General features: G+C 39.5%; 1 protein-coding gene across 5 annotated transcripts in view; it reads left to right on the top strand.

The window, feature by feature from the left end:
* Nucleotides 1-22,926, top strand: part of ZNF451 (zinc finger protein 451) — an 83,206-nt gene that overhangs the window by 46,799 nt on the left and 13,481 nt on the right. For 4 of the 5 annotated variants that reach the window (XM_001924600.5, XM_021098564.1, XM_021098561.1 and 1 more), the window contains 7 exons: nucleotides 2,169-2,322; nucleotides 2,809-2,956; nucleotides 7,527-9,115; nucleotides 11,158-11,301; nucleotides 12,582-12,712; nucleotides 13,574-13,760; nucleotides 22,841-22,909. In XM_001924600.5, the coding sequence (XP_001924635.1) occupies nucleotides 2,169-2,322; nucleotides 2,809-2,956; nucleotides 7,527-9,115; nucleotides 11,158-11,301; nucleotides 12,582-12,712; nucleotides 13,574-13,760; nucleotides 22,841-22,909 (2,422 nt within the window). Of the gene's footprint in view, nucleotides 1-2,168; nucleotides 2,323-2,808; nucleotides 2,957-7,526; nucleotides 9,116-11,157; nucleotides 11,302-12,581; nucleotides 12,713-13,573; nucleotides 13,761-22,840; nucleotides 22,910-22,926 lie in introns of those variants that run through there. The other variant, XR_002345645.1, reaches the window with a different exon arrangement.

Raw genomic sequence — 22,926 nt, 5'->3', positions numbered from 1 at the left:
TTGTAACTGCTGGCCTACACCACAGCCACAGCAACACCAGATCCTTAACCCACTGAGTGAGGCCAGGGATTGAACTCACAACCTCATGGTTCCTAGTCAGGTTTGTTGAGCACTGAGCCACGATGGGGAACTCCTGAGCAAACAATTTGAAGAAGCTTAATTTGAATCCATTTATAACTCACAATTGACTTAAAGCTCATATCCTTAGAGTTCTTCAAGTAGGGAACATTTGTATAAATTGGCGGCTAGTGAATGCTTTCAGAGCTCTTATTTGGAGCCTTCTAATTCAAACGCAAAATAGCTTGCCAACTGTAATGTTTTGCATGGCACTCACCAAAATAAAATGGGGTGAACCGTAGTGGAAAGAGCATAGGATTTACCACCAAAGATATGAAACTGGGTGTGAATGGTAGCCTTGTCTCTTCTGCCTGAGGTTACAACTAGAAGGGGAGTGGTGATTTTGTTGCATTATCTAAACTTCAGTTTTCTCATTTGTAAATAGTTCTTCATGGGTTATTGTAAGAATTAAGTGGAAAAACACTTGAATGCTAGTGTGGTACATGACATGTGCTGAATATAAATGTAAATGTAATGGCCTCTTCCTCCTCCTGGTGCATCTCATAAGCAACCACACACATTATTTGATACCCTTAATGTTAATGATAGGAAGTTTACAAGACACAATACAACTTTTAAGGCCATTTGTCTAAAGATCATTACGAAGAAGTTAAATTATATTTATATACAAGCATGCACACATACACATACACGTATAAATACACACAAAATATTTCCAGAAGTTCCCACTGTGGCATAGTGGGTTAAGGATCCAGCATTGCCGCAGCTGTGGTGTAGGTCTCAGCTGCTGATTGAATTTGATCTCTGGCTCAGGAACTTTAATATGCCATGATTTGATCAAAAAAGAAAAAAAATGTATATTTCCAATTTTAGGACAGAGGAGGCTCTTAACCAAGTTTGGAAACCTACACACTAGACAGAGTATAGCTGTTTGACTATATCAGAATTTAAGATGACTGTATATAATAACATTGACAGCTTTTGGTGAAAAAAATTTGGAAAATGGAGAATGAAACCGAGTTAGTTTTGATAGCAAAGAATGGATACAGGTTGACCAGAGGGGGAGAAAACAAAAACAACCGAAACATAAGGCTAAAGAATATGGAATAAACAAACCACAGAATATGGAACAGCCACAGAATTGTATGAGTATATGCTCAAACTCACTGGTAGACAGGAAATGCAAATTAAAGTAACACTGAGTTTCACATCTGTTAGACTGCAAACATGAAAATACCTATAACAGCTATCATGCCAGGCTCACTCAGTGCTAGGAGATACCTGAATTGGTAGAGCCTTTTTGAAAAGCAATTATATGGTACCTTTTAATATTCAATTAATAAACCTTTTAACCCAGTAGAGCCACTCCTGATAATGAGAGAAAAGCACCTATAAATAAGGATGTGTATTCAACATTATTTACAAAATCATTGTTTATAGTGGCCAAAAAAAAAAAGTCTGGAAATGAATAGTTGATTAAATCTTAGAAGATACACACCATGGAGTAGTTTGAACCATTAAGATGGATAAATGAGAACTACACCAGTTGATTTTTTAGGGATTTCCATTGGGTATTGGGGAATAAGAAGACCAAGAGGCAGAAGAATCTGTAAGATGACAGTATGTTATGAAACAATGGCAGTTCCTTGTATCTATTTCTGTATTTTTGTAAATGATTAAAAGCATGAAGAAATTTACAGAAGAATACATATTTGTAAACGTACTTCATAGTGCAGAGAAGAGTAACAAAACCTAAGAAAACGTATATGTGTTGTGAAAACGTATGCATTTATGTAATATTGCATATGGATGTGTAGATAAAAAAATGTATAGAAAGCAAGTATAACTACGTTTATTGTCAAAGAAAGATGGTAATAATTTGTTTTTAAGCAAAAATTAAATTTTCATTTATGAAATTTTATCTCATTTATGATAAAGAAAAATTGTGTAGTTCACACTCAGGGAAGAAAATTTTCATGTTAAAGACTGATACAAAATATTCCAAATAAATAATAAATAGGAAATCTTAAAAGTTGATTTATGAATATTGATTTTAGTTGTCTATAATACAGCTTTGCCTTATATTTTAGGAAGCTGCAGATGATGGACATAAAAACAACCTCCTTCCTCAGATTATTCAGTGTTTTGCGTGTCCAAATTGCTTCCTTCTTTTTAGCAGCAAGGATGAGTGTTTGAAGCATATGTCTGGAAAGAATCATTTCCATCAGAATTTTAAACTGGGTGGTATGTTAATGCTCTCTTCTGCTGAAAATTATTAAACTACTTTACTTTTGGTGAATTACCATACTTCTCAGATAATTCTTGAGGTAACTTACCTTCACATTAGTTTCAGCCATGAAGGTGAAAGAGTTTTATCTCAGTTTTTATTTTTCAAAAAAGATTATCAGCATTTCTGTGTACCTCAGAGTAAAACTTTGAGTGAAGAGAAACTTGGGAAGGAAACATTTCTCCAGGGTAATGTTTTTGTATATTTGTGACATCTGGGAAGTTGGGTGTCTCTTTGCCTTTGAGATTCAAATTTTAATTTGAGCATGAGTTCAGCATCCTTTGCACTTAACTGAGGCTAGAAAATGACTTCTCTTAGATTTTTTTTTTAATCACTAAAATAACTGTCTTCTCTTAGTACAACAGATATTGAGAAGGGCAAAGGGGAGGAAGTCTGGGTCACTACTCAAATCTTTGCAAGTTATAGTTCATTTTGTCTTTCAGATGACAAGGGAATTGCACATCCAATATCATTTCCATCTTTTGCAAAGAAACTTTTGATCTCTCTGTGCAAAGATGTTCCATTTCAAGTTAAGTGTGTGGCCTGCCACCAGACACTGCGTTCCCACATGGAGCTCACTGCCCATTTCAGGTTTGTACAGGTCCAGCCTTGGGCTGTGAGAGTCCCGCCCAAGAAGCTCTTTGCCAGCAGGATTCAGCAAAGACTTTTCTATTCCCTGTTTTTCTTTTTCTAAAATGAACATGTAGGAGTTCCCTGGTGGCTCAGTGGGCTAATGACCCAGTGTTGTTACTGCTGTGGCTCGGGTTTAATCCCTGGCCTGGGAACTTTCACATGCCATGGACATGGAATAAATAAATGAATAAATAAAATAAATAAAAAGAGAATGTATATTCGCCTGGAAACTTACCAAATTTAGCATGAGAGAAGTGAGAGTTGAAGGAGAAGTGGATATGTTGGTGTTGCTGTGAATGTGAAACAAGCTAACACTCCTCTGAGTTGTGCATTTATTTTCTGTGTTTTGTTGAGGGGTGTGCATAGGGGAGGAGAGGGTTAAAATAGAACCTTGGCTTTGAGTCAGCCAGAATAGAGAGTATCACAAAGGAGGCAAATCAAATTTTAATGAAAGGCCGAATTTATTAAATCATTGGGTATGATTTTTTTGTCTTTACAATGGAAATTATCAAGCCATATATAAAAGTAAAGAGAATGGTATAATGAACCCCAGTGTACCTTTCACCAGGTTCAATAGTTACCAACACGTAACAGTTGTGTGTTTCATTTATCTTCTTACCCCTGCAAGTTCTTATTTTGAAGCAAATCTTGGCATATTATTTGTGTATGTATATATAATACATATTGTATATATATAGAGGGGACTCTTTGTAAAGAAAAATGACTCTAATCCCATTAATCATACCTTAAAATTCTAGTAGTTTTTTAATGTCATCAAATGCCTAGTCGATTATGAAATTTTACATTTGGTTTGTTGAAATCGTAATCCAAATTCTTTACTTTGCATTTACATGCTCTGTCTCCTAGGTATTTTTTTTTCCTGTTATTTCTTTAAAATACATTAAAAGTTTCTATCTACTAAGTGATATGGTTACATTTGTTTAAGTAGAACAGTTATTTTCACAAACCTTTAAGTAAAATATGTTCTTTGAATGTAGTAACTGTATATACTCAGCATAGTTACTGATGTTAACAGTTCTGGTTCTAACTTATAATTCATGAGTTCAAATCCTGGTTCTGCCTTTTATTTTTATTCTGAATTTTTTTCGTGGAAAATTTCAACTGTATGAAATTCAACAGAATAGTATAATGAACCTCAGCTTACCCACGTTCCCAGCTTTAATTATAATGAACACTGCCATTCTTATTTTATATCTGTATGCTATTTACCGACCTTAGTTGTGTTTTAAAGTTCTTTGTTTTTGAGATACAGTTTCGCTCTGTTAAAGTATATAGATCTTAACCTTTATGATTTTGACAACTGGATTCTTCTGTTAACCCTTTTATCTATTGTGTCCCTTCCCAGTCATTTCCCACCCTCACACCCAGTCTATTCAGATCTTTTTTCCACCTTACATTGGTTTTTAGAACTTTATTTAATTTTTTAAAAATTTTTAATTTAATTAATTAATTTATTTATTTTGCTTTTTAGGCCTACACTTGCGGCATATGGAGGTTCCCAGGCTAGGGGGTCAAATTGGAGCTATAGCTGCTGGCTTACGCCAGATCCCAGCCACATCTGCGACCTACACCACAACTCATGGCAACCCCAGATCCTTAACCCACTGAGCAAGGCCAGGGATCTAACCCAAAACCTCATGGTTCTAGTCTGATTCATTTCTGCTGTGCCATGATGGGAACTCCCTAGAACTTTATTTAAATGGATTTAGTATAATATGCACTTATCTATTTGTCATAATATCTGTGAGGTTCATCCATATTGTTCAGTGCATTGTTCCTTTGTATTTGAGTAGTATTCTGTAGCACAGTTTATTCATTCTCATGTTTATTATGAATAAAGCCACAGGTCTTTTTATAGACACATTTTCATTTCTCTTAGGTGAATATCTAGGAGTGGAATTGCTGGATCAAAGAGTAGGTGTCTATTTAGTTTTATAAGAAATTACTAGACATTTTTCCAAAGTGTTTGTATGGAGTACCTTCCTATTGGCAAGGTCTGAGAGAAACAGATCCTGTGCATCCTTGCCGGGGATTCCGGTTGCCAGTCTTTTTTCATTTTAGTTATTCTTTTGAGTGTCTCATTGTGGATTTCCCTGATAAACAGTGACATTCACTGATTTTTCATGCACTTGCTTATGGGCTATTCATTTGTCTTTGTTTGGAAATGTCTATTTAGGTCTTTTGCTGATTTTAAAAATTGGATTGTTTGCCTTTAGTGGGTTGGAGTTCTTAATATATGTTGTTAATTACATCTTTTGATAAGCAGAAGCTTTAAATCTCATTAAATATAATTGTTTTTTTACTTTTATAGTTATGCTTTCTCTGTCCAGTCTGAGAAACGTTTGCTTATTCTTTTTTTTTTTTTGCTTTTTAGGGCCGCACTTGTGGCATATAGAGGTTCCTAAGCTGGGGTCTAATCGGAGCTACAGCTGCTGGCCTATACCACAGCCACAGCAACAACAGATCCTTAACCCACTGAGTGAGGCCAGGGATTGATCCCACAACCTAATGGTTCCTAGTCAGGCTTGTTTCCACTGCACCACAACAGGAACTCCAACAGTTGCTTATTCTTGCCTCAGAAATTTATTTTATTTCTTCAATTTTAAAAAATTTAGCTTAGGAGTTCCCGTCGTGGCGCAGTGGTTAACGAATCCGACTAGGAACCATGAGGTTGCGGGTTCGGTCCCTGCCCTTGCTCAGTGGGTTAACGATCCGGTGTTGCCGTGAGCTGTGGTGTAGGTTGCAGACGTGGCTCGGATCCCGCGTTGCTGTGGCTCTGGCGTAGGCTGGTGGCTACAGCTCCGATTCGACCCCTAGCCTGGGAACCTCCATATGCCGCGGGAGCGGCCCAAGAAATAGCAACAACAACAAAAAGACAAAAGACAAAAAAAAAAAAAAAAAAAAAATTAGCTTAAAAAATTTTTTTAGCTTGTATATTTATTTCTATAATCTATCTCAAGTTTTAATGGGGTTTTTAGAAAAACGGCATTTGATTTTTTTTTTTTTTTTTTTTTTTTTTGATTCTTAGGGCCACACCCACGGTATGTACAAGTTCCCAGGCTAAGGGTTGAAACAGAGCTACCAGCCTACATCACAGCCACAACACCTTTGGTTTGAAACAGAGCTGCCAGCCTACATCACAGCCATAACACCTTGGGATCCGAGCTACATCTGTGACCCACACCACAGCTCATGGCAACGTTGGCAGATCCCCAACCCACTGAGCGAGGCCAGGGATCGAACCTGCATCCTCATGGATACTAGTAGGATTAATTTCTGCCTTGCCACAGCAAGAATTCCCAAGCATTTGATTTTGATGCTTCTCTCTGTCTGCCCATTTTTTATTTTGTTGAGTTCTGCTCTTTAAACCTTAAGTTTAATTTGCTTATTTTTCTAGCTTCTTAAAGTAGAGGCTTAGATTGACTTTGGACCTTCTTTTTCTAAATAAACATGAATTTCCCTCTAAGCATTGCTTTACCTGCATCCCTCAGATTTTGATAAATTATTTTCATTTTTACTCAGTTAAAAATGTTTTACCTTTTATCTTTTGGTTTCTTCGACCCATAGATTTATTAGAAAAGTGTTATTTCACTTATAAAGATGTAGGGATTTAATTTCCAAATATTTAAGGATTTTTATTATTATTTCTTGTTTCCAATTTAATTCCACTATAATTAGAAACCATACTTTGTAAAATTTCCCACTTTTAAGATATATTACAAATATACCATGGTAGTATGTCTGTTCTCTGGAGTTTAGTGAGGGGAAGACAGTTGAAGCGCAGTTGTTCTAATTTCTTTTCTTCTAGAGAAGTTGACTTACTTTGAGTAAATGTTAGGAATGGTGTGTAATCTTGATTGAGCTTGGTTCTTTAGTATAAAAGTAGCCAGCTTGTTGAGTATCTTACATAGTGTTCCTCCAAACATAGAGAAGTTAATTATTTGCTTGTCTCATAAGGTTCCTGTCAGTGCGTTTGATGTTGATTTCAGGTTTCTGAAGTTTATCTGAATTTTTTAATCTTTTAAAAAAATTATTTATTTTTAATTTAGGGCTGTACTCATGACATATGGAGATTCTTGGGCTAGGGGTCAAATTGGAGCTGCAGCTGCAGGCTGCACCACAGCCACAGCAACATGGGATCCGAGCCTGTCTGCCGCCTACACCTCAGATCACAGCAATGCCAGATCCTTAACCCACTGAGCCAGACCAGGGATCAAACCCGCACCCTCATGGATACTAGTTGGGTTCATTACCACTGAGCTACAATGGGAACGCTGAATTTTTTTTAATCTTTTCATTCTAGTTTTATCCTTTGGCATGTGGATACACAACATGTAGGTAATGTTCAGGTATTTTGAGATGATGGAATATTATTCTGTCATCTGCATTTTAATGAAAAGTAATTTTTAGTGCTTAAGTATACATTGTTTATAATTCTGTGATAAAAAGCAGAGGTATTTCATTCAGAAAATACTTAAAATTTATTTATTTTTTTTATCCAATGTAGAGTTCGTTGTCGAAATGCTGGTCCCGTAGCTGTTGCTGAGAAGAGCATTGCTCAGGTGGCAGAGAAATTCAAATTAAGAGGGTATTGTCCACTTTGCAGCCATGTCTTTGTGGATGAAGCCAGCACCCAGACTCATAGGCAGACTTCAGGACACAAAGTTCGAGCCATTAACTCAATGGAAGAGTCAGTCTTACTTTACTGCCACAGCAGTGAAAGGAACAGACCTCCTTCTGACTTGCACCTTTTGCAAGATCAGTCAGAGTTTTCATCATTGAAAAGAAATCTGTCTGTTCGAGAATCTGGCTCCCAAGATTGCAGCACCATTCCAAAAAAGAAGATGAACTTAGGAGATGAAAGCCATGGAGCTGTGGTTTTTGTTCAGAAGGAAAAAGCAGTTGTTAAAACCTGGTTTTGTGAATGCCGTCAGCAGTTTGCTAGTGAAGATGCAGTAGAAAAGCACGTGTTCGCTGCAAACACCATGTGTTACAAGTGCGTGGTCTGTGGGAAGGTGTGCGAGGACTTGGGGGTCATCCGTTTACATATGAGCCGAATTCATGGAGGGGCGCACTTAAATAACTTTCTGTTCTGGTGTCGGATGTGCAGAAAGGAGCTGAGCAGGAAGGAGACTATAATGGCCCACGTGACTGAGTTCCACAGGGGACACAGGTATTTTTATGAGACGGATGAGCTGGAGGGTAAAGCCCGGCCGTCATCTTCTGCAACCGTGGCGAGTGACGTGACTGCGGAGTGTCCTTCAGCTGTCAGTGTTATTGATCATTCCCCGGCCAGCAGCCCTCCAAAGGGTAGGTGGCAGTGCCGAATTTGTGAAGATATGTTCGACTCCCAGGAATGTGTCCAACAGCACTGCACGTCTCTGGCAAGTCACCAGTTTCACAGATACAGCTGTGCCCACTGCAGGAAGACGTTTCACAAGGTGGAGACGCTATCCCGACATTGCCAAGATGAGCATGATGGCGAGATGAAGCTTAAGTACTTCTGTGGGCTTTGCGACCTGACCTTCAATGTGGAGGAAGCGTTTTTGAGTCACTATAAGGAGCACCACAGCCTAGATTATGTGTTTGTGTCAGAGAAAAAGGAAAATTCCATTAAAACTGAGAGTGACTTTCCAGTAACAGAGACCAGCCCCCTGCTAACGTGCGGCTGCCGTGAGAGCTACGTCTGCAGAGTCAACCGCAGGGAGGATCATGGCAGGTGCCTCCAGGCCCTGCTGGCCACAGGCAGACTCTGGTTCCGATGCAGCTCCTGCTCGGCCACCGCGCAGAGTGCCGCCGACTTGCTTGCGCACGTGGGTCTGGCGCACGGAGAGTGCAGGTCTGCCGACGGGGCGGCGCCCTTCACAGTCAAGTGCGGCACCTGCACCAAAACCTTCCAGGACCCGGACAGAGCCCAGCAGCACTTCCACTGGAAACACTGCTTCCTGCAGCAGCCCAGCGCCACCCGAGCGGGCCCGCCCTCCACAGCTACCAGCTCCTCCCGAGCTGAGGGGAAGCCTAGACAGGCAGCGAGCTGTCCCATGACCCCAGACCCGGAGAAGGGGGTGGAGAAGGACCTCAGCTGCCAGAGCGTGGGTACGGCTGGGCAGCTCTGATGCTGTGCTATTTCACGGGTGGGCATGGAAGTTCGCGGGCAGTGGGTGTCTTTTCTGTGAAAGCTGAGAGGGATGACACAGTGGTCAGCGATGTACTTGGTAGGGGCTGTATTCCTGCCCCTTGGTTCAGTCACTCCCTAAACTCAGCAGGACAGGAATATCTGTTAACATTATCTTTTCCAAAAAGCATGGAATTTTGAAAGATGAGGGAAATACATGGTCTTTGTGAAAGTCAGATTTGAAACTTCTCCATATTACCGTCATTTAGATTTAGGTTCAGTGAAAAGATAATGAAGCGAATTATTTTTGTTTCTGTTTTGGCATTATTCTGCAAGTGTGAGAAAACTTAAAGGTCACTTTAAGATTGTAAATTTTTTTTTTTTTTTTTTTTTGGGCGCAGGACTTTTACTTATAGTTAAAATAGAATTTAGAGTTAGAGTTGTAGGGAGTTTCCCTGGTGGCCTAGTGGCTGGGGACTCGTAGTTGTCACTGCTGTGACTAGGGTTCCATCCCTGTCCTGGGAACTATTATGTGCCATGGGTGCGGCCAAAAAAGAGAAGAGTTTAGAGGAGAACACTGAGGTATGGCTGTCCTTGTTTGTGCCCACTCTAGACTTTTCTTTTTCTGTGATAAGATTAAGGAAGTCTAGAAGAGTGCAGTGTCTTCATTTTGTTTAGAAATAGAATTATTTTCTTCAGAGTATAATTTTAAGTATATATACTTTTAAATAAATATTAACTCTTCAAAAGTTACATGATAATAGAGTGAAAAAATGAAGATATATGAAATTTTTGGCTAATAAAATGTTTATGACCTACGGAACTTTCATAGGCTTGCTCTGTAGCATATGTGGGGCTCAGCATCACCTTTGGTCACAGCCTGTTTTGTGTGAGAAGGGATTAAATGACCTACCACAGACCCATTCTGTGAAACAGTGGTCATGCTGTTTTATGTTCTCTTGTTTTTCTTTTGCTCTTCCGATTACTTGTGGGGATTTTTTTTTTTTTTTTTTTTTTGGTCTTTTTAGGGCCACACCCACAGCATATGGAAGTTCCTAGGCTAGGGATCAAATGGGAGCTGTAGCCGGCCTACGCCACAGCCACAGCCACACCAGATCTGAGCTGCATCTGTGACCTACACCTCAACTCAGGGCAACGGTGGATACTTACACTGAGTGAGGCCAGGGATTGAACCTGCATCCTCATAGTTACTAGTTAGATTCATTTCCGCTGAGCCACAAAGGGAACTCCATTTTGGGGAATTTGTGATGGTCTGTTGGTAGGAGGTCATTGTAGTACCTAAATCTACACTTACTGAGTATTTTAAGAAGAGATAAGCTGGGCGGTTTGGAAATGTGAGGGATGGTGGGAGTGTATTTGAGCGGCCCCTATTAGGTGGAGTAGAAACTAGGCATTCATAACATAATTTAAACATTTAGAGATTGATTTGCTACCACTAGAAACTTAAGGCCTTGTCAAGGTGAAGAGCTAAGAAAGAAGGGAGAAGGGGGAGGAAAAGAGGTAGGGATGGTGGAGGGCGAAAGCCCTGGAAGGGACCCAGGAAGCGCATCTGTGGTGGGAGGTGCTCCACACTGCTCCCACTGGGTGTGTGAGCACAGAGCTGGAGGATGCTATGAATGAGTCCAGATTAGGAAAGGAAGACATACTCTCAGGGGAGAAAGTTCTTAGCAGGTAACTTTGAAATTTTATTTGGATGGATGGAGCAAATTTTTAATTATTTAGCTTTAAAACTTGATCTTCTATATCTCCCAGTACACTAATGTTTTTAAAAATGACTTTCAAAGAAAGCCTTAGGACCATTGCCACTTATTTGTAGAAAGGATAATCATTTTTGAAATATTCAAAATATTTTTAGCTGATATAAATATACTATGTCATGTACATACTTGGATTTCTCGAAATAATTTAGCTAGAAATAAATAACATGCAAGGTTAATATTAAGCTGGCAGATGTTTTTAGCTGATTCTTATCAAACTCATACCAGTGGTTCTCTCTTCTCAGGTGAAGAAGATGTTGAGCTTCCAGATTTGGATTACCTGCGAACCATGACTCACATCGTCTTTGTAGACTTTGATAACTGGTCCAACTTTTTTGGTCATCTACCAGGGCATCTTAACCAAGGAACCTTTATTTGGGGCTTTCAAGGTATGGTTAATAAGGGAAGCATTAGAGATAACCTCCCCTCTTTTCCCCTTAGAATATGATTTCCTTTTTTTTTTTTTTAATTGATGTATAGTTGATTTACAGTGTTATGTTAATTTCTGCTGTATAGCAAAGTGATTCGCTTATACATATACGTGTGTGTGTACATACGTTCTTTATATTTTTTTCCGTTATGGTTTACTACGGATATTGACTGTAGTTATGATTTGCTTTAATAGGACTACTCTGGAACCTTTCTGAATAGAAGATAAGAACATAATTAGATATGTTGTCACTTTGCATTATGGTTACTCTGCTAGAATATTTTTCTGTTGACATTTCATTTTTTTCTTTTTAGTGCTGAATCTGTGGCATATGGAAGTTCCCAGGCTAGGGGTCCAGTCGGAGCTGCAGCTGCCAGCCACAGCCACAGCCATAGCAACATGGGATCCGAGCCTCGTCTGCAACCTACACCACACAGCTCATGGCAATGCTGGATCTCCAGCCCACTGAGCAAAGCCAGGCATCGAATTCATGTCCCCATGTACTCTAATCTAAACAGTTACAATAGTAACATCAACAATCATGATAACAGATATAATAATGATGAAAAATTTCGCAGTATTGCAGATATTACCAGAATATGACGCAAAGTGAGCAAATGCTTTTGGAAAATGACAGTAGTAACATCAATGATCATGATAACAGATGTAATAATGATGAAAAATTTTGCAGTATTGCAGATACTACCAGAATGTGACACAAAGTGAGCAAATGTTTTTGGAAAATGACACCAATAAATGCTTAGTGCAGGGTTGCCTCAAACCTTCAACATGTAAAAAACACAATATTGCAAAGGTACGCCTGTCATGTTAGGCAGGAAACAGCATATAAAGAGGAGGCTTGGGATTTGGGATGGGAACATGCTGACCTGGATGACAGTACAGCCTCTTAGTAAGTCCAGCTTTCCTTAGGTTCATTGTTTGTGTCCACCAAGCAGCTGTGATATGTTTGTGAATAATGCCATTCAAGGAAGTTTGACACACATTACTTTGAGTCGGCTTCACATCCCTGTGAGTTTTCAGATGACTAGGCAGACTCGGAGTCTTCTTTCCTGCTGATCCCTGCGCTAGGACTGCCTTGTCCTGCCTTCTGATCTGGTCTTTCCCTCTAGAAACATTGTTTTAGCATTTGTTTATCCTTACAGAATTTTCAGTTGTATCAAGTGTTCTGTTCTTTTTCTCCTTTTTGACTTTTCTTTATGCCTTTCCTAAAAATTATAGGAGGAAACACCAACTGGAAGCCTCCCATCAACTGCAAGATCTATAATTACCTGAACAGAATTGGATGCTTCTTCCTTCATCCTCGCTGTAGTAAAAGAAAAGATGCTGCTGATTTTGCCATTTGTATGCATGTGAGTCATTGTTTTATTCAGAATCTAATGTGACTCTAGGACCCATTTGGATTTTTCTCCACTTGAATCAAAATGACACCGTAGATTCATTTCCAGTGCTGTATTGGTATAAAAGCATTTGCATCAGGTTCCGCTTGTGACTGTGGAGGGCAGGAACCCATAGCAAATGTTTACTGCTTCACCTCCAGTTCCCTAGCAGAGTCTCAGCTACTCATAGTGGACCCTCAGCTATTCCTGAGTGAATGATGTGGAGATGACTCTGCTTGATGCAGAGACACTTTAACACTGTAACATCTCTGAGACTGGGAGGCACCCTAACAATCACTGTTGGCCCGGGGGGAATTTGCATTTGTTTCTGGCTCTGCCAGTCACCTGGAGAAACTGCCTGCTTGGGGGCTTACGTGTCACACTGATATCATGAATGTACCCTGAAACTTGTTGACTGCTGGGGCGTTTGAAACCACAGGATAATTTCTTTTTCCATCCAGCCAGTGTTAAGATTGAGTCATGCCAATTACTTGGCCTCCCTTTTCTCTATGGCAGATTCTCTTTGTATTTACCCTTTAGGTGGAGTGTGGAGCCCTTTTCATGCTCCACCTTGATGTGGGGGCCTCCTTTTTTGACTCTTCTGGCTTTTTTTTTTTTTTTTTTTTTTTTTCCATTCTTAGTGGTACATAAAAATAGCTTATCCTGCAATCACAGCACTTTATCTTTGGTTAAATGTGGTATATGTCATTTATGCGCAAGATCTTTATGTCGTACTTTGGTGGGAGTAAGGGAGCAAGCTGTATGAATTAGATGAAACTTGGCTGGAAGCTCACATGCTGATTTGTATCAACATATGCCCCTTGTTCCACTCAGGCTGGCCGTCTCGACGAACAACTGCCCAAGCAAATTCCTTTCACCATTCTCTCTGGAGATCAAGGTTTTCTGGAGCTAGAGAATCAATTTAAGAAGACTCAGAGGCCAGCACATATACTGAACCCTCACCACTTAGAGGGAGACATGATGTGTGCCTTGTTAAATAGCATATCTGATACCACCAAAGGTACGCAGCTGCAGACACGGGGCCACCCGCCCAAGAGGAGGAGGCCTCACTGCTGAGAGACCAATAAAACTGCTGTCCGCTAGTGCCCTGCTGCCTGCTCACTAACCGCCATGCGCCCGCACTTCAAGCCTTGTTTGTTTTTTTTCTTACATTCATCTTTAGTGTATTAGAGGGAGAATGAATACATAATTTTCTGGAGCCTTTTTTAATCTAATGGATAAAATTTATATTCGTTTATATGATATAACATACTTAGGATTTGAAACATGTTAGTACAGTTTTGCAAAGCTCAGGGTTTAGATAATCATTTTGTTTCTAAAATTCTTTAGTTTTTCAAAGGCAAAGTGCTTATAGGAAAAACCAGAAAAAAGACAGCTTTTCAGGGTTGGGCTTGACAGTAAGTAACATAGTGAAGCCCTGAGGGATCTTTATGGCCTTGAAGGGCTGGGCACTAGGCCCTCCTTACTCTTCTCTGCCTTCCTATTAGGTTGTTCAGTGAAGAGACGTGCACTAACCAGGATTTAAGAATAGGGGTAATTCCACAGATTCTGATGGGTTTTCTCATAATTTCTGAAATAGATGAGAGTAGAAGAGAATAAAAGTAATTTTTAAACATCCTAATAACTTGCAGCCATGAATAGGATTTGAAGGTATTGATAAATGACCTCAATGAAAAACTGACTACTTTTTGGAATTTTTATTGTATGCCTTTAAATTTTCCAAGTCTACTCTCTCAGCAGTTTTCTTCTTTCAGTGTATTTAGAGCCAATTTTTTTTTTTGTTTTTTTGTTTTTAAATCTTTAGGGCTGTACGTGTGACATGTGGACGTTCCTGGGATAGGGGTTGAATCAGAGCTGCAGCTGCCAGGCTATACTGCAGCCACAGCAACACAAGATCTGAACCTCATCTGCAACCTGCATAGCTCACCACAGTGCTGGATACTTGAACCCACTGAGCAAAGCCAGGGGTCGAACCCGCATCCTTGTGGATACAAATCGAGTTCTTAAACCGCTGTGCTGTAACGGGAATACCTAGAACCACATTTTGGTTGAAAATCTATTCTGAAAAATTTTGCTCTAATTGCTTATTGCAGGGGATCAGTTCACTTCTGCAGATCATTAAGCCACTGGCACAACTGTGCTCTTTAAAGGAAAATCAGCTCTGTTTTGCATATGTATGGTCATGCTTTAGTACTGAATTCTATCTTCCTATTCTGTAATTTTTGTTTTCATTCATTTGCTTTTTCTACCTTTGGCTTTTTAAACCTCTTTTTCTTCCACTCTTTAACCAACCTTTCCCAGATCCTTAACATCTACGTAATATCTTGTAAATTATTTAAATTTTCACCTTTGCCACTTAGGCCAACCCCCTTGTCTTTCTCCTGTGCTGTTGCTTTGAGGAGCATTTCTTTTGTAATTAAGAATGTGAAACTTGTTATGGATTTGCCTTTCTTTCAACCTTACTTGGAATGAGAGCTGCACATGAGCAGGTCTGCATGGGTATAATAGGGTTGGGGGTAAGATATGGGATTCTGTTATATACTGAATATCTCATGATCTAGGTATTTTTTTAAAAAATCACTCATTCATAATCAGTGTTCTTTTGAACTTGCTGCTCTTTTGGGGCACATGTGTACTTTATTCTGAGTTTTTGTGAAGTAGAGATTATACATTGCAGGGTGTGGGCTTTGGTTCAAATGCTCACTTTGCTCCTAGCTGTGTGAATTCAGGCAAGTTATTCAGCTTTTTCTGAGCCTTACTTCTCGTATCTGTACGGTTCTAGGAGTTAGTGATATGTGTATTGTCTGGCATAGCATAGGAAACACTGAATGAAGATACTAAGTAGCAGCCATTGTTAATTATGACAGCTGTAAAAAGAAAATGCCAGCACTAACCAGTATATGTTTTTTTAGTTTCTCTTTTCTTTTATTTTAATTGTGGCAAAATATACGTGAGATTTACCATCCTAACACATTCTTTTTTTTTTTTTTTTCCTTTTTAGGGCTGCACTTGTGGCCTATAGAAGTTCCCAGGCTAGGGGTCGGATTGTAGCTACAGCTGTGGCCTCTGCCACAGCAACTTGGGATCTGAGCCATGTCTGCAACCTGCACCACAGCTCACGGCAATGCTGGATCCTTAATCCACTGATTGAGGCCAGGTATCAAACCCACATCCTCATGGATCCTAGTCGGGTTCGTTAACCACTGAGCCATGAAGGGAACTCCCAGCATTCTGAAGTATACAGTTGAGTGGTATTAACTGCATTTACATTGTTGTGCAGCCATCACCACCATCCATCCCCAAATTATTTTCATTTTGCAAAACAAACTCCATACCCATTAAACACTAACTCCCCATCCCCTTTTCCCTAGCCCCTGACAACCACCATCCTGTTTCCTGTCTATAAATTTGACTAATCTAAGTACTTTGTGTAACTGAAGTCATACAAGCTTTATGTTTTTGTGCCTGGCTTAGGTCACTGAGCATAATGTCCCCAGGTTCATCCATGTTGTAGCCTCTGTCAGAGCTTCCTTTCTAAGGCTGAATAATAGTCCATTGTATACCCATGTACATGTATGTGCCCCCTTTTGCTTAATTATCCATTTATCCTGTTAACAGACATTGGGATTGCAGCCATGCTTTAGCTGTTGAGCATGGGTGTACAAATATCTCTTCAAGACCATCCTTTCAGTTCTTAGGAGTATATACCCAGAAGTGGAACTGCTGCATTATGTGGTAATACTGTTTTTAATTTTTTGAGAAACCGCCATATGACTTTCCACATGGACTATACATTTTACATTCCCACCAATAGTGCACAGTGGTTCCAGTTTTTCTACATTCTTGCCAACACTTATTATTTTCTGACTTTTGTTTGTTTGTTTTGTCTTTTTGCCATTTCTAGGACTGCTCCCACGGCATATGGAGGTTCCCAGGCTAGGGGTCAAATCAGAGCTGTAGCTGCTGGCCTACACCAGAGCCACGGCAATGCAGTATCCGAACCGCATCTGCAACCTACACCACATTTCACGGCAACGCCGGATCCTTAACCCACTGAGCAAGGCCAGGGATCTAACCCGCAACCTCATGGTTCCTAGTTGGATTTGTTAACCACTGCGCCACAATGGGAACTCCTGTTTGTTTTTGATATTAGCCATCCTAATGGGTGCAAAGTAGTATCTCATTTTGTTTTTGATTTCCGTTTCTGTAATGGTTAGTGATACTGACCATCTTTTCATGTGCTGTATAGCCACACTGCAATTTAAAAGTAATGAAAATTATTAAAAATTAAGTAGCAAAAAAGTGTAGTCTTTTATATTTGTTTTGGCCATACACACTGCATATGGAAGTGCCCAGGCCAGGGATCAAATCTGAGCTGCAGCTGCAACCTTGTCACAGCCGGGCAGTGCCATATTTTAAACCTGGTGCACCATAGCAGGAACTCCAAAAAGTATAGTCCTTAGGACACTTTTTATTTAGGTCTAAGTTTAAAGATGTTTTTTAACTCTAAACTTAAAAAAAAAAAAATGGTGAATCATGGAGTTCCAGTCGTGGCACAGCAGAAATGAATCCAACTAGAAACCATGAGGTTGCGGGTTTGATCCCTGGCTTCACTCAGTGGGTTAAGGATCCAGCATTGCTGTGAGCTGCAGTGTAGGTTGCAGACATGGCTTGAATCTGGTGTTGCTGTGACTGTGGTGGGCCAGCAGCTATAGCTCTGATTGGAACCCTAGCCTGGGACTCTCCATATGTCGAGGGTGGGGCCCTAAAAAGCAAAAAAAAAAAAAAAAAAAAAAAAAAAGATGAATCATAGTTCAGACAGTTTGATTTAAGACAAATTTTTTTCTTCATGGAAAACTGAAAGGAATCAAATTACCTAATAATAAACCTTAAAATAAGAAAATCAAACAACAGTAACTTTCTTATAACTTTTTCCCTTCACCTTTCCTAACAAATGACTTTGTGACCAGTAGAGTAATAGTTTTTATTAAGAAACAGTAATTAATATGTATTTGGACTGAGAAAACTCTCAACGTCCACAAATACTGCAGCTCTCTTTGGACCTGTAGGGTAATTTTAGTTATCACATGGTTACCAGGATAACTCTTTTCATCTAGCTTAATTAGCTCAGTGTTCCGGCCCCAGATTTGACTACCAGTTATTTTAAGGCAGTGTGGTTTGGGGTAAGAGTCAATGGACCCTTTTAAGAATCTAACAAAATCTTTATCCCATAAAGTACATGTGTATACAACATCACATGCAAATTTCAGGGGATCTATAGTTTCAAGTCTCCTAGTAACCAAACAGCCAACCACAGAACTCTCTTATCTTTAGGATGTGACAAAAATTCATACTATAAGTAACATACAGTCGAAGGTTCTTTCATTTATCATTATTTTAGAAGCAGTGTGATGTTTTTCAGGTTCTAAAAAGCTCTGCCATAGCATAGACAAATGATACAAGTTTGAACTTCTTTTTTGTTTGTTTTTCTCTTTTTAGGGCTGCACTGGTAGCATATGTAGGTTCCCAAGCTAGGGGTTGGACTGAAGTTGTAGCCGCCAGCCTACACCACAGCTGCAGCCATGCGGGATCCGAGCCGTGTCTGCGACCTACACCACAGCTCACGGCAACACTAGATCCTTAACCCACTGAGCGAGGCCAGGGATCGAACCTGCATCTTCATGGATGCTAGTCAGATTTGTTTCCACTGAGCCATAACAGGAACTCCAGCTTATTCCTAACTTTTCAAAACATTCCACTATTAGGACCAGTGAATGGCTCTGTTCCTCCTCTGTAAACAGGAGGAGTCTGTTGAATACTGTCAGGAGAGTGAGTGATCACATGGCAGCTTATACTTTTCTTGGCCAGTTTTTCAATGAATTGAATGTTTCTTCAGGAGATCCTTATCTCATTAGAAACAGAGGCATTTGGAAGTTGCTGGTTCTGTATAAGAATGTCCAGTCATTTGGCTGTAAGGTCTTATGTCTTTGCTTGGTAGGGGCTGGAACTTTAGGTCTCTGACTTGGTTAGGGTAAATCAGTTACCCTCTGTTGTTGTAGGGTGAGCCTGTAGACTTAAGTTTGAGATTTGAATGTGTCATGGTTTTTGCCCTGAAAACTCCCTCTACTTTTATGCATCAAGGTTCCAGGACCAGCACCAGCATTTTGGTAATAGCTTTAGAGATAATGTAAAAATATTGATCTGTTCTTAATTGACACCCTTGGCTCCTTATCCTTCTTCAATTCTATTTTATTTTGTACTCATTTTTACTTTTTAAAAATTTGCCAAGGAGTTCCCCTGTGGCTCAGCAGGGTGAGGACCCAGCATTGTCACTGCATTGTCACTGCCATGCTGTGGGTGCAGCCAAAAATAAAGTTAAAAAATTAAAAATTAAAAAATAAAAATTTGCCCAGATATATGGATCTTTTCTCTTGATCCTAATCAGAGGAGCCATGTAGACTTTTCCTTTTCTTTTCTATTTTGGCCGCCCTGCAGCATACGGAGTTCCTGAGCCATGGATCAGATCCAAGCCAACTTTTTAAACTAAGCTGCAGCTGCAGCAACACTGGCTCTTTAACCCACAGTCTGGTGGTCTAATCCCAGTGCTGCAGCAATACTGCTGATCTCATTGAGTCACAGCAGGAACTCCTAGACTTTCTTCTTTTAAATCTTTTACATTTTATTCACAGATATGTGTTCATTCTAACTAAGCCTCATGTTTCAAAGATGCAGTTTTCACTTGTCACTTAAATGTTTCCAAGAAGAAGAAAGGGAACTTTTATTGAGGCCTGTTGTGCATAGCCAGCCATGGTGCTGTCTGCTTTATATGTGTGGTTTTTGAAGATGTTTAAACATGTTACAAAAACTTCTAACACATGTTGTTTAATCCTCTTTGCTACACCATGAGGGCCATAGGTCCAGGAAGGTTGAAGTAGCTGCCTGGGGTCACACAGCGGGTGTTTTTCTCTTTATCAGTGTCACCTGCGAGGGTGGAAGCTTTCACTGACACACTGACCTGACTTTCTGATACAGAGAACCAGGCTCTTACCATGTCCCTGAAGAATGAAGATGCTGGGATATGTTCTGTCAGTCTGACAATATTGCAGTGTGTGCAGATGCCAAATATGAGAGGGGTTTTTTTGTTTGTTTGTTTTTGTTTGTTTTTTTTTTTATATTTAGGAAGGTCCTTTTTGTTTTTTAAGAAAAAGAGGTTTGATTGTGGGTTCTGGTACTTTATAAAGTGAATGGTCAAGCGTTGCCTAAGAAGGTTCCCTAGGATCTTCTGTCTTGGAGGTAAAGCATGCAGCCCCATTTTCTTTCCTTCCACCTGTGGAGGAGTAGTCTTTCGGGTGGGCATGTGCTGAGTTAAGGCCACCACACCTGCACCATTTTTTATATACCCTTGTGACCTTGCTCCATCTTGTAGGCCACTCTCTGTGAGATAAAATAACTGTGCTGCCCTGACAGGACAGGTTAATTGTTTTGTTTGTTTGCTTTTATTACTTTCCAGACTGTTGGATTATTGCACCTACCTCAGTCACAACTTGAGGACTCAATTTCTGAGTTGCCATATTCCGCTGTTTAATTAGTGACCACGATTGCTTATATAGTAAATTCTCTGCACTCTGAATGATCTGTTTATATAATAGAACTTGACCATATCTTATAGGTTAGTTTCAAGAATATTGATTTGATTTATGCAGGATTTTCCTTTTAAAGACACAGTTTGTGTATTCAGTTGTTTTTAGTTCTTCAGTAATTAAACATCTTCCTTCTAGTTTTATGTAAAGTATGAGCTTTCCTAGAATTTTTTTTAGGCAGTGCAAGGATGAACATGGAGTTCCTGTTGTGGCTCAGTGGAAACGAACTCAACTAGTATCCATGAGGTTTCGGCTTTCATCCCTGGTCTCACTCAGCAGGTTGAGTGTCCAGGGTTGCCATGAGCTGTGACGTAGATTGCATACTCGGCTCAGATCCTGTGTTGCTGTGGCTGTGGTTGAGGCTGGTAGGTGCAGCTCTGATTCACCCCCTAGCCTGGAAATTTCCATATGCTGCAGGTAAAAGCAATAAATAAATAAAGTCATCTTAAAAATTGAACAATAGAATAGTTCACCCATACTCGAAAGTGTCGATGATTGAAGTGGTACCATGTCCTGTTGAACAGGCACTGCATAAAATAGTTGATGCCTGCTGTTTCCTCAACCTGTTAATGAGAGCATGTAGATTGTTGCTTTGGGCCCCCATCCTAAATATCTATAAGATATAGTTAATTCTGTGCAAGTTAATGAAAATAGGGAAGAATATTCATGATTTTCTCTCTTATGCAGGTGGGGCCGTTGGAGGCAAAGGAAACCTTTTTTTAAAAAAAAAAAAAAAACAAGTGGCCACACCTGTGGCATATGGAGGTTTCCAAGCTAGAGGTCGAGCCACAGCCACTGTGGAAGCAATGCCAAGTAGTTATGTTGTGAGTCACATGGAAGTCCAAAGGAAACCTTTTAAAATCTTTACAACCTGATGTCAAGCTAATCCTTATAACTTAAACCTGCAGTTTTGCCTTAGGCTTGATGCAGAGATGAATTGTTTAGGCCAGTTACAACATGCTATTTTTGACTGGCCTTGACTTTGAATTGTAATAACAGAAACCCTGGGTATTTTCTCTTTGTTCCTAATGTCTTAAGACTTAGTTTTTTGTTCTTCAAATTGTGAATATTTCACCACAGCTTGAAAGATTTGAAGTGGTAGATGTATATAACAGATAATCAAAAGAGCAGTAGTTTTGGGTTTTTTTGTTTGTTTTTTTGCTGCAATAGTGGGTTTCTTTGCTGCCGTGGTGAAAGGTTACTTGTAGTAGATTTTTATAGCAGAGTAATATAAGAGAAATATAGTTATTTATAAACAATGATAGGAGTTCCCATCCTGGCCCAGCAGTTAACAAGCCCGACTAGCCTCCAAGAGGTTGAGGGTTCGATCCCTGCCCTTGCTCAGTGGGTTAAGGATCTGCTGTTGCCGTGAGCTGTGGTGAAGGTCGCAGATGCGGCTTGGATCCCACGTTGCTGGGGCTCTGGTATAGGCTGGCAGCTACAGCTCCGATTGGACCCCTAGCCTGGGAACCTCCATATGCCTCGGGTATGGCCCTAAAAAGACGAAAAAAAGAAAAAACCCAATGATATCTTTAATTTTTGAAGTGCGTATTTTAAGTTTTTACGTATTTTCACATAAGCAAGTATGTCCATATAATTTGTGTTAAGGTGTTTAAATCCTGATTCAGTCACTCTGATAGAAATTTATTTAAAGGTAAAGTGATAAGACAAATACTGGGTCCCCAATGGAACCATGTTCAAATTTTAAGTGACTTGTCACACCTGGTCAGTTGTGTCATTATTTCAGAGCCTTAGATCTTTCATTACAAAGCATATAAGACATCAAGTGAGTTTGTACCATGCAGAGGCAAAGTTAATATAAACCTATGGTTTCTATAGACATGAATGCATGTGATTTTCAAAATGCAGAATTTTATCTGTCCCACTTTAAAAAAAATTAAAATGATTTCATGGAAATTACACATTGGAATAGTTCCCTTGTGATGCAGCAGGTAACAGGATCTGGTGGTGACACTGCCGTAGCACAGGTTCGATCCCTGGCCCTGGAACCTCCAAATGCCATGGGTGCGGCCAAAAAAACCCAAACAAAAAAATAAAATAGGATAAACAGAGTTTATTTGTGAGATCCAAATAAACATACCAGCTTTATGAAATTTATAGTTTTTTTTAAAGTGCTAGAATTGTGTATTTTTTCAACATGCTACAAGAACTTTTTCAAATAATTTTTTGAATATGAAGCTAAAATTGAATTGCCTACTTCATTCATTTAAAATTTTTTCTTGATTTAAGTATTATTATTTGGTAAGATTTTAAAAAGCCAAACCTGTAGGGAAAGTTGTGTAATACTATACAGATGGATTGTAATTAGTAAGCTCGGGTGGGGAGAGGTCATTGAAAATAATATTGTCTTAGGCTACGTAAATTATGGCACAATAACTTTTTCAGAAGTACATTTGCATTTATTGATTCTGCCTTACAGAATGTGACAGTGATGATAACCTGGGTATCAAAAGTACTTCAATGGGAGAAGAATTCAGATCCACAGAAGGTAATATAATGGAGTTT

This window comes from Sus scrofa, chromosome 7 (assembly GCF_000003025.6).
Source record: "Sus scrofa isolate TJ Tabasco breed Duroc chromosome 7, Sscrofa11.1, whole genome shotgun sequence".
In the NCBI taxonomy this organism is placed as follows: domain Eukaryota; kingdom Metazoa; phylum Chordata; class Mammalia; order Artiodactyla; family Suidae; genus Sus; species Sus scrofa.
This window is presented reverse-complemented; position numbering and strand designations above follow the sequence as displayed.